The sequence below is a fragment of the Pyxicephalus adspersus genome, chromosome 1 (assembly GCF_032062135.1).
Source record: "Pyxicephalus adspersus chromosome 1, UCB_Pads_2.0, whole genome shotgun sequence".
NCBI classification, from domain to species: domain Eukaryota; kingdom Metazoa; phylum Chordata; class Amphibia; order Anura; family Pyxicephalidae; genus Pyxicephalus; species Pyxicephalus adspersus.
The window spans coordinates 140,266,075-140,277,614 of NC_092858.1; the positions used below are offsets into that span (position 1 = coordinate 140,266,075).

An 11,540-nucleotide genomic window follows, 5' to 3' on the forward strand; every position below is an offset into this window, starting at 1 on the left:
CTAAGCATGCACAGATCAGCGTAGCTGAAAAAAAAGATTGTGAACAGGCAGCTAAGTATGTTTGTTAATAATCTTTCTGCCTGGTCATAAATTTAATTTTAACTTTATGGGCTCCTGCATACTATAATGCACATTTTCCTGTTGCATGCTGCTTTAATGAGTCCATTTACAGTATATTGGGTTCAAAATGAATGGCAATGCTTTCAATGTGTGAGTGAACTCTTAAAACCGAAAAGAAAAGAAAAAAAGCACTATGCTATTTATATTTCATTTAATAACTAACTTCCATTCAGTGACATTTTGGAAACAGGTCTTTTAAATCATTAAAAGAGATCTAAAGTCAAAGCCCTTCCATTAAATATGAATAAAGAGCAACAAGCTCACAGTCATATGAGTAATATAGTTTTTGAAATTTGTGTTTGTACTTTGAAGTCCTCATTTAAGCAGTCTGTGTAGAGCCTGCTAGGGGTTTTAATCATTTCTGGCTGAACACTAGAGAGCAGCAGAGTGGCTATAATGTCAGCTTCCTGTCCCCAAATAAACTACATGCCTTCATTCCTTGCCTTGCCTACCATGGAAGTGGGTGTTTGCACTTTTAGTCTCATCTCTTCACAGCACAATAGGGTGGATAAAAATGAAGACATTCTGAATGCAGACAGTATTTAGTGTAGCCACAGGCATTAAGGATATGTAATTCTCTATAAAGTATTAAGGGATTTATGTGATCTAATTGAATACATATTTTTAGAACAAAATGTGGAGTAATGTATCATTAAGACGTTAACCAAATATATAAATACTTGAATATAAACAGTGACTTTTTGACATGGAAATGCCATTAAAAAAAATTTGGATTATAGTTAGGTCACACCACTAGATGGCACCGTGTCCTCATGTAAAGTGTTTTATAAACTCTTGCTATTTTTTGAACATGTTACACATTTTACATGAGGACACAATGTTATCCATTGGTGGCCAACTATAATGCACAATATTTTTTTTAAAGTGGGACTAAGTTCCACTTTTAAGATTGTATGATCAGGTACGTTATTATTGGGGAAAGGGACAAGCAGTGTCCCTTCTGCAATAATGTTTCTCACTAGCCTAATAACTCCCTGTTTCTGCCAACAAAGCTGAACTGCACATGCACAGAATCAGCTTTGGTTGCCAGAGAAACCCAGAAATCCCGGCTTCCCTTGCATGTGCTGGGATGAATGAACTGTGTGGAAGTTACGTTCTGGCCAATCAAGATGGTGGAAGATTGTCTGCAGTAGGGTGAAGAAAGATAGCGGCGCCCTGTGCTGAAATGCTGATAGGTGAGTCACAGAGATTTAGTTCTGTATTAAGAGCAAATGGTCTATCATACCATAAGCTGTAAAAGTAGAAAAAAACTGAGCCTTTCCCCTAAAATAAATGTTTTAAAAACACATCAAGAATTAATTATTCACATTATTCTTATAGGCATTCATGTTAACTACTGTCTTCAATGTTATGGATACATATTGTGTCCTAGGTTTATACTCAAGTATATGTAGTTTTCCTGTTTTTTCAGGTAAGCGTAGGTACATCAGTTTATATTAGGACAGTTTATATTAGAATATATATATAGAGCAATAGATATTTATTTTATTTTAACAACACCACCACCTATGACATAATGAAAAGGAACACAAATACTAATGAAATTAATCAACTTGCTATGAATCCAGGCTACGTCCAAAATGTCAGAATTCACAATATGATATGTTAGATAAATGTATCAGCTTCGCTGTCTTCAGTACAATAAGTCGTTGGTAAGGTAAAAAATGTAAGGACAGCATTTTGCTGAAAAATGTATTGGCTTGTCTTTTTTTTAATAAGTCTTAGCGCAGACACAAAGGTACACATTAATAGCTGGTTTATAAAAAGGAAACACTAGAGCTGTGTGAGCGGCCTATTATCAACGTATAGCACACATTGGTTGCTATGGTGACACTTCAAAAACTTTGCAGGAGTTATAACACCTCAGTGATTTCCAATCCGGTCTGCTGTCACTTCATACAGCGTGTGACAGGACCAAACATTTTAGGATCACTAACCTATGCCGCAGACAACCAACGCCAGCGAAATGAAGCGACACTACAGCACAAAGCATGCTGGCTGAGACTTATTTCATACAATTTGTAAAGTGAATGTCGGGGAAAAATAAATATCAAAAATAAATCCAATACATTCCAATGTATGCACATATCCCTATGTTTTATCTTATTAAACTGCTGAAAGTAACCCATGAGCCTACCAAAATCCAAGGAGTTTCAAAATTCTTGTCCATTCCTTTCCGAGCTGCACTCAAATCCCAAGCTACATTAATAGGCCAAAAAAATTCTCTTTTATGAACTATTGAACATCTATCCCTATGTTATGGAGAGAGGGAGTTCTCTTGTCCAAATCAGGAGCAAACAAAGCTAAGGAGATGATTCACACATTTGCCAATTCAGGTCAAAGTTGTGTGACTCTTGATAATATAAATAAACTTAGTCATATTGACTCCCCAAGTAAAAAGGCTTTTTAGTGCCAATCATTTTGGCACCCCAGGCAGTGTAGATCAACGCAGCTCTGACCTTACTTTTCATGCTTGTCCTGTTTTAGTGTCTCAATGGACCTGATTTATTAAAGCTCCCTGTGGCTTGGGATTAAATTTCATTACAAAAAGCGGTAACCCAGAGCCACAGTCGGGGTGGAACTTAGGGCTTACCTGGTCCCCACGAGCCCACAGTGTCCTTCGGCATTCCCTTGGTGATACCCGACATCTGTGTCCCCTGGCCTTGCATCCCCGGTGTGTGGACGTTGGAGATGCGAGGCCATGGGATGCAGATGCCGGGCGGTCATGCGCCGTGTGTACGTGCGGGCGCCATGCGCTGGGGGTTGGTATTTTTAAATGTCAAATGTACTGCTTAGACATTGAAAAATACTACAATAATCATACCGCCAGGAAGATTAAAGCTCTTTATGACTGGAGAAGATAGACTATCATGAGAGGACATGGGTAAGTGCCAAAGCTGTGGATCAGTCAGGCACCTAGATTTCAGGAGACCAGTTAGAGCAGTCCTTGTGCTATGTTCAGTAAAGTTTTCATTTAAAGATGCCAGGATTTTGGCCCCTTTTAGTCTTGCGGATGGAAACTGTTGCTGTTGGTTGTTCCTAGATGCCCCTCTTCAGTAGTGTGCAACCTTGCAGTTGTTGCGTCAACCACAGCTAAACTCAATCTTTGTGTCATGCTGTTGAGATGAAGGTCCACTAGCAGCGACCACAACCATTTTCTAACTGAGGTGTGGTTGAAGGCGGTTGCATTGAAGCAACATGGTGCATTCAGCAACCACAGCCACATTCCACTGCAACAGTCAGCACAGTACCTTTCCCATTTAATTGAATAGGAGCAGTCAAAAGAGTGGTTAAGCCTGCATCAGACTGCTGCGGAAAAAACACTGGTCTAAAATAAGTCTTAGAGTGCACATTGATGGGATAAACATTAGTTCTTGTCGTTATTTTAGGAATACAGAATAATTAGTCTGTATGTTGTGGGGAATAAGATAGTGGGTGCATGCTGACAGCCCACAGGCTGGGTATGCATGTTTTGCAGATGTGTACTACAATTGTTGCAGTGATGGGTGAAGACTGGGAGAGAATGTATAATTTTGTGTCTATATTAGTATGTGTGATTTGGGACAGCCCCACAAATCCCCATTATAATGTAGGTAACATTTATAGAGCAGGTTTATATTTAGAATACAGGAATTACCGTACTTCTTTTAGAGGTCAGAAAATGACAGACAGTAGCTAGGGGTATTATGTGCAGCAATATTAAATACAATGATGAACTGTTCTATTCTAATATGTTTGTTATTATTTGAATATGACTTTTCTGATTCAGTCAACTTGCTTTTTATGACTAGCAGTAAATCATTGCTGTAACAAAAGAAGAATGTAATCTACGGCTAGAGAAATCTCAAACTTCCCAACTATTTCAAGTGGGAACCCCCACGACCTGTCATATCCCGCAGAACGATATATTGCTGCACATTAAGATGTAATTGATTTTTAATGATAGATTTCCTTTCAGAAAACCAAGCCCTAAGGTGATTGTACATTTCACTTGTCGTTAACCTGAGTTAATGCCCTGTCAATGGCAATGTAACATTCAGTTAAAGAAAAAGAACACATAACGAGGTTACCATTGAGCTAAATGTACATACTGCAAATATGAGACGTTAGTGAAAATGAGATGCAAATCATATACTAATGATCCATTATGATAAAATAACCTATTCCATAAAAGCAGCAATTATGTGATATTACCCCATGAGCATTCCTTGTTCAGAGTGCTGAAATCTTTTATTTCCCTTATTTCTAGTTCTGTACATACGTCCCTGGAATTCCAAATGCTAGACACGTCTTTATTTAACTGCCTGTTGTCTGATTGGGGAATACAATTAAGACATTTTCTCTATATACCCTAATATCATTCATATATGTTAGGCTTGGGGATAAATGTTAAAGGGTCCTTCCACTCTGGATACTAGTAGAAAGGTTGATTGTGCTGAACAATTCCACTTGTCTAAAACAATATCCATTTTTTTATCATTGGATTATTCCTTTGATTGAAGATACATATACCTGAATGGGACAGACTATCATGTAATGGTTAAGGTGTGGAAATGGGATAAAGTTTGAAATGCTGAAATTGTGATCTCACTGACATTTCTAAAATAACAAAACAAAAAGTAAAAAAAAATACTTATAAATTATATGATCTGAATGTTAGTGATTGTCATAAATGCATACCATAATAGTTATTTTACATTTCCTCACAATCCAAAAAACATGCAATTAGGTTAATGCCCCCCCTGCAAAATTGAGCTTAGATTGTGTTAATGATTTTATTATTAAAATTGTGCTGCAGCAGCGTCGGTGGATGCCAGGGGTGAGGCGGACGGGACATCGCCACTTGCATCACCCGGGAGGATGTGACATCTTCCTGGTGATGCGAGTTGTGATGTATTCAGGGGGTGTGGCCGGGCGGAAAATTTAAAAGCAGATTACAATGTGATCTGCTTTTAAATGGTTTTTACAGTAAAAAACACCACACAACATATAATAAAAATAAAAGTACACATTTTAGTGCACCACACATACCTGCCCAGTGTCCCGATTTACATTTTGCCCACTATTATCCCTGACATTTTTTGATAAATTACATTGTTGTGGTGTGATATTTCATTATTTTTTATAATTAATATTTATAATAATTTATTTATTTAATATTTATAATTATTTATAAATAAATATAATTATCATGCCCGGGAGTTAATCCTAAGAGTTACAGGCCCACAATATAAACAAAAATTTCTATGCAAAAAAATTAGGATCACTTTTTGCATCACAAAACTAATAGAATTAGAACGCTAGGGGGGTTAATAACACACATTTCTAACTTCCAACTTTAAATAAAAATTTGTTATTTTGCATGTATGAGCTTGTCATTGAAATCAATCTGTAAACAAAAGGTTTTCCTGCAAAGAACACAGGGAATACTAAAATCCTATGGTTCCTGCTAAGCCCCCAGATCAAGTCAATTAGTTCAGTGAAAGACCAGACCAAATACTTCTGCGAGATCTTCACCTAGAAGTTTTTATTGACTACTACAAGTTCTAGGGGCACAGGCATTAGGAGAATACCCATGTTTTGTTAGCAGGCAGTTCTACTGTTTACAGACTGATTTTAGCAACAGTCACCCTACACAGAGTAGTGATCATCTTTCCTTAATGGGTAAATACATTCCTATAGACCTGGGGAAGACAAACAGTTGTGATTTTTTGTGATTAATAGCCATCAACACAGGCTGCTACTAATCTGGTTTTTGGTACCCAAAAGAATTATGATTGGGCTAGAAAGTTAATTTGACCAGCACCCCGTACCAGACCTAGAAAGGCAAAGGACAAAGGTTTGCACAAGTAGGATTATTATATATGAACAAATGCACTTTTATACAAATATAAACAAAAGATATATTATATATATAAAATACAAATATATATAAAATACACACAAATTATTGGTCTTGGCTGTTCTGCTGGGCATGTAATTCAGGCAGGTATGCAAACACACAAACACCAACTCATTGATGTAACCTGTCTGTTCTATCCCCTTCTCAGCAAACTTATAGTGCTTACCTTGATATTCCTATTTCCTATATTGTGCTGTACATGGGATTACAAGAAGCTAAAATAAATACAGATTTTAGTAGCCACACTGTCTGCATCTAAAAATGCATCCAACACTTTTAAAATACAGAACTTCAATAGCTTTTTACATTTTGGCTGAAATTAGGTTTAAAGAATTTGAGAACACCAACAGGATTTCAGTTCTAAAATATTCTGAGGATGGAAGAAACAGGCTAGCAAGGAGATACAAGATTATGTGGCTGCTCTACAGAAATCTTTTCAACCATGGCTTTGTACACGAAAAGAGGAAGCTATGCTCTGACTGGCATGCTGTAATAAAATGATGACACCAGGAACTGACAGATTAAAATATTCCACAAAGGTTCAGATTAGATGTAACAATGATATATACAGTATATGAAAATATAATATATTCATTCATTTACATACTTTTCCCATAGAAAGCTTTTTTTCACCTCTACCGTGCACAGCTGTCCTAATAAGTGCTTTTTCTCTGCTCTGAGTTATAACATTTTATGTCAGAGTGTCAATGCTAATCTTTACTCTATGCAAAACTACTTTTTGTAGTGCCCCAGCCCACCTTCTGTTAGTATTCTGATGCAGGGAAGTAGTTCACAGATATACCCACTATAGGTTTAATGTGATTTCTGACATATGTAGAATCAAATGTGATAGAAAAAAAGGCAATATGTCGGAGTAATTTATATTGGATGCAAATCAGATTTAAATCCTGCCTTGGAAATATAAATGTACCTGGTAATACAAAGGACAAAGTGAGAGGAAATTACATAGCACGGGCTGTAAGAAACACACTTCAGGTAACCCTGGGAGGTGCTTGCAAAATTCTAGCAGCAGTAGATTACACAGAACTCCGGTTCAGATTTAGTGTAATTGGAGTCTGGTTATCATTAGCATCTCTCTGACTAGTTTCATATGAAATCGCTTATACATAGCCATTGTACCTGACAGCCTTTTCAAGGCTTATGTCAACACGAGATGGTTACCAAGAGGTTACCAAAACACGAGGAATCAACAAGATAATGGACGAGGCTAAAAGAAGCCCCTAAATAAGGAGTGGAAACTGCACTATGATTATACAAAACTGAGCAAAACCTGCCAGTTTCTATGTAACCGTGCCCTTTATCAGCAGTCGCCAACTGGTGGTCTGCAGAAACATTACCCTTACAGTTTTCTTCTTCTGACCCCTCTAATCATGTCCCCCATAAGGACACAACTTTTGTTGTGTCCACAGCCCTGCGCTACTGTCCCCCCAGGATGTTAAGCAAGCACCAGGTCTGAGCCTTCGATGGGAGAGTGGCCAGGGTCTGGCATCATCATGTCACTCCTGGGGAAGTTTCTTCCCCTTTGAGTGACACACGACTCCCAGTGAATACCCGGGATTTAAAATATGATTTTAGTGCTCCGTGAGGTCCAAAAGGTTGGCGACCACTGCCCTAAACCACCAAAACAGTTTACTGCATGTGGAACAATGAAGGCCTTGATGTGCTGCAGGGCCCGGAGTTCCTTCTTTTCTTACTAATATTAATCAAGGCCTTAGCCTTGTACTCTTGCTTCATGCTTAATAGGAGTGGCTTTGGTCACTTCCAAAAGTCAAGAAGGCCAATAGCAAAGAAATCAACAATACCTTTCTCTTTTTCTTAGTGACCCATTGGTATTTATTGGGTTAAAACCAGAGTCCATCACAAATTGGCTTTCATTTTTCACATCACTGGCTTGTACACAGCTGACATTTAACATTCAGTTTTTTAATTGCCAAGGGGAAATGAACCTTTAAATAAGCTTTTTAAAGGGAGGGGATGGAGGAGAGCATTACATTTCCTTGTGAAGCGCTGCCTGTGACAGATGTGATAACGTTTGAAGTATGGTCATCCCTGTATGTGAAGCTGGCGCTCCTGGAGCAATAGACACGGACGGAGAACAGAACTAGAATGAGTTGAAATTGTAAAGGGGGGTTGCCTGGAAAATAAAATGACCTCCCCAGCTCCATTTAAACTCACAGGCGACAGACTACCATATAGATAGGAACAGGTTAACAAGCTTTTTTTCATATTCAGCGTGCTATTTAGAGTTGTAAAACACAGTACAATGTTTATTTTTACTTTGTGAAATATTACCCCAAAGCATAATTCTTTGCTTTGAAGACAAATTGTACAGAAGCCATAAAGACATTATGATTTATTCTGATTTCCTGCAGTGTCAAGTTCATAAAGTTTATAAAGCATTACAATATCTACATTCCCCCACTTATGTACAGAAGGAGTCCATGAATGAGAAATAAACCTTCTTCTGTGCCGAGCACACAGGTATGTAATGCCCTCCTGCATGTGTGAGTAGGACTGGATTCACAAAATGTGAAGCTAGCTCTTGGCTCATCTCCCCTGGGATAACACGGTCAGTGTCGCCATATACATGAAGAGTTGGGACAGTGATGGGTTGCTGGTAGAATTCTGCATGTTCAGCTGCACGACTTTTAAAACCAGCAACCAGGATGGCAAAGTCAAACTGGAAGCGAGGATCTCTGCGTTGTTTTAATGCACATATCAAGGCCACTAGGGCAGCTCCTTGGCTGAAACCCAAAATTCCATTGAAGGGCCCAAGTTCAGAAAAGGCCTTGGCCACAGCCTGAAGGGATTCCTCTAAGCCTGCACAGGATTTAGTTTCATCCATGGCATTAAAACTGCTCTTCTCAGTGTCTGAGAACCACCAGCCTCTGGGGTCTTCTCGTTGGTTATCTGCAACCCCTGCACTTGAGTCATCATCTAAAGAAAAAAAAAACAGGTTATATAAGTCTATAATAAAATAACTTTTTAATAATATTATTTACCAGGACTTATATAGCACCAACATAATACACAGGGCTGTACATTAAATAGGGGTTGCAAAATACAGACAGATACAGACAGTAACACAGGAGGAGAAGAGGAACTTGCCCCGAAAAACTTACAATCTAGGAGGTGGGGGAAGTATCACTATCTGGAGGGATCAGGCGGGAAATTTAATTAATTAATTACCAATTTGACATTTAAAAATACAAAATCATACTGCCAGGGAGGTTAGCGCAACGTGCTTAACTTTACCATTGTATAGTCAACCACCGAAGGGAACTTAGCCATCACAGCTCAAGTTCTATACATCCATAATGAAGAGACTATGCCACATAAATTAGACCGTGACAAGTGTGTGTGAGTGGTGGTGGTGGGTAGGGGCCTCTGATGCTGCATGAGTTCCGACTATTGGACTGCCTGGGGACCCTACCATCTAGGATGTGCCATACAGGTGAGTTTCCTGTAATATACAAGCACAAAAGAAGACCCCAAAAAGAGGACCTTTTCTCCTATTGCATACCTATAACAAGAAACACACTTACCTCAACTCCTGTTTGCCCTTTTACTCTGCTCTTAAACCTTTCACTAAAAAATAATAATTACTTCCTCCTTTGTCCTTTTTCCCCTTTTCTGTCCTCATTGGAGAGTAGAGGGACCACCTAACAAGGTGCTTCTGCTGCCTTCACCAATCTCCCTATGAGCCCAGGGCAGCTGGATGAGTACAAAATCTAGCTAGTGGTGGGTTCTTGGTGCCCTTAGCTCACAGGAAGATGGAAAGGATACAGTCAAATGAATGATTAGAAGAAAATTTATGATGAAAAGGTCCAAAGAAATAAACTTAAACAAATTAAATTGGTATCAGCCTCCTGCAGTCTATCATACAGCAGACATCTCCAGTGTTTTTACAGATCTGCCTGGCACCTGTTGGTAAAATCTGATACTACAAAGAAAACAAAATTGTAATAAGGATCCCTTCACAGTATGGTTGTGCGCTGTGCTGTAAATCAAAGCATGTCAGGGCAGCCTGGTATTTTTTAATGGGCTGCACAATGTAGGTCATCACACACAAATCTAGTGAACGTTGCATTTTGTAAAATACATTGTGTTGGTAAGGTGTGTTTGGAGTGCTGTTAATGATGAATGGTAACCCACTCAAGCACAAGGCATGAGCTTTACCTGCTAATGGAAACCACTGTATTGTACATCAAGCACTGAACATCAGGCTGGGGAATGTTTAGTTAATGGGCTTTTTTCTTGGAAATTCTTTAGTTAGCGAACGGCTTTGTTATGCTAATCATTCATACATATGTTCAGTTCAACAAGTGTGTGCTGACACCTTATGCTGCTGCCAACCTGCTGCTGGTTTCTTTGTTTTCATTTCCTCTCCTCTTTATTTTATTGGCAATAATTGCTTTGCTTATTTAAGGTTCCAAAGAAAGAACAGAGCAAAGGGTGAGTTAAGGTAACAAAATACAGATTTTTAAAAAAAAGAATTTGTGACTTCACCTGTGATACAATGGGCGGTGACACAATCTCTTTAAAATTCCCTATTTAATGTACAGCGATGGGTAGTATGTTGACGCTATATAAATCCGGTTTAATAATTATAATAATAATAATAATAGAGGATTTTTATCTGCCTATTCCTGGTCTTCATTTCAGTAAACACGTCTGCAAGGATGTCAGAGTGAAGGTGTACATGCATGGGGGTTCATGAGTACCAGCGATGAAGAGGTAGATCCCAAATCTGGATGTAGACCATGCAAAGATGTCTGTGCGGCCAGACAGGAGATGTCACATTGGTGACGTTTAGGTAAGTAAAGTTTTGCTTTAAAGTACAAATAAGGGAGTCTAAACAAGTATTAAATCAATGTATTATGGGAGGCACATTCATAAAAACCCCCCTTCTTTAACGGAGCTGAATCATCCTTCATTCTTTGTCTCACATTCCTTCAATTCCAGGCACTGCAGATCACAGTGGAAGGGTTTCAGTGCCATCAATTCACAAAATAATGGACAAGACTAGGTGTGGCCAGGTGCTGATTGCCAATCTACAGACGTGGGAATTGGAAGTGATAATGCTGACCGAAAGCAGCAGTCTTTATAAGAGTGACAACTCTGCTCTAAATTCAAGAAGAATTCAACACAAGAAGCTGAAATAGGTGATCAATTTGTATCTGTAGTAAACTGCAAGTACTGATAAACCTATAATCAGGTGCAGCACCAAAAAATAATTTTAATGATAAGACAAAGTTTTACCTGTCACTATTGCCTGTACAGTAATAGAATACTTACCTGTGCCACCTGTTGATATTCACATGTGTATAGAGTGAATCTGGGTGGAAAAATAATCAGCACTGATTCTTCCCAGTGGTGTGTTGGGTACCAGATAAGCCAACATTCAACTACCCCTACATTGCTACAATATATGGCTCTAATGCAGAAGCTAGCAGAACCACAGAGCAAAGAGGGG

General features: G+C 38.6%; 1 protein-coding gene across 1 annotated transcript in view; it reads right to left on the reverse strand.

Moving 5' to 3' along the window:
• Positions 1-7,867: 7,867 nt before the first annotated feature.
• OVCA2 (OVCA2 serine hydrolase domain containing) overlaps positions 7,868-11,540 on the reverse strand; it is a gene marked incomplete in the record, with an annotated part of 4,830 nt that continues 1,157 nt past the window's right edge. The window contains 1 exon segment of the mRNA XM_072429212.1: positions 7,868-9,002. Coding sequence (XP_072285313.1) covers positions 8,487-9,002 — 516 coding nt within the window.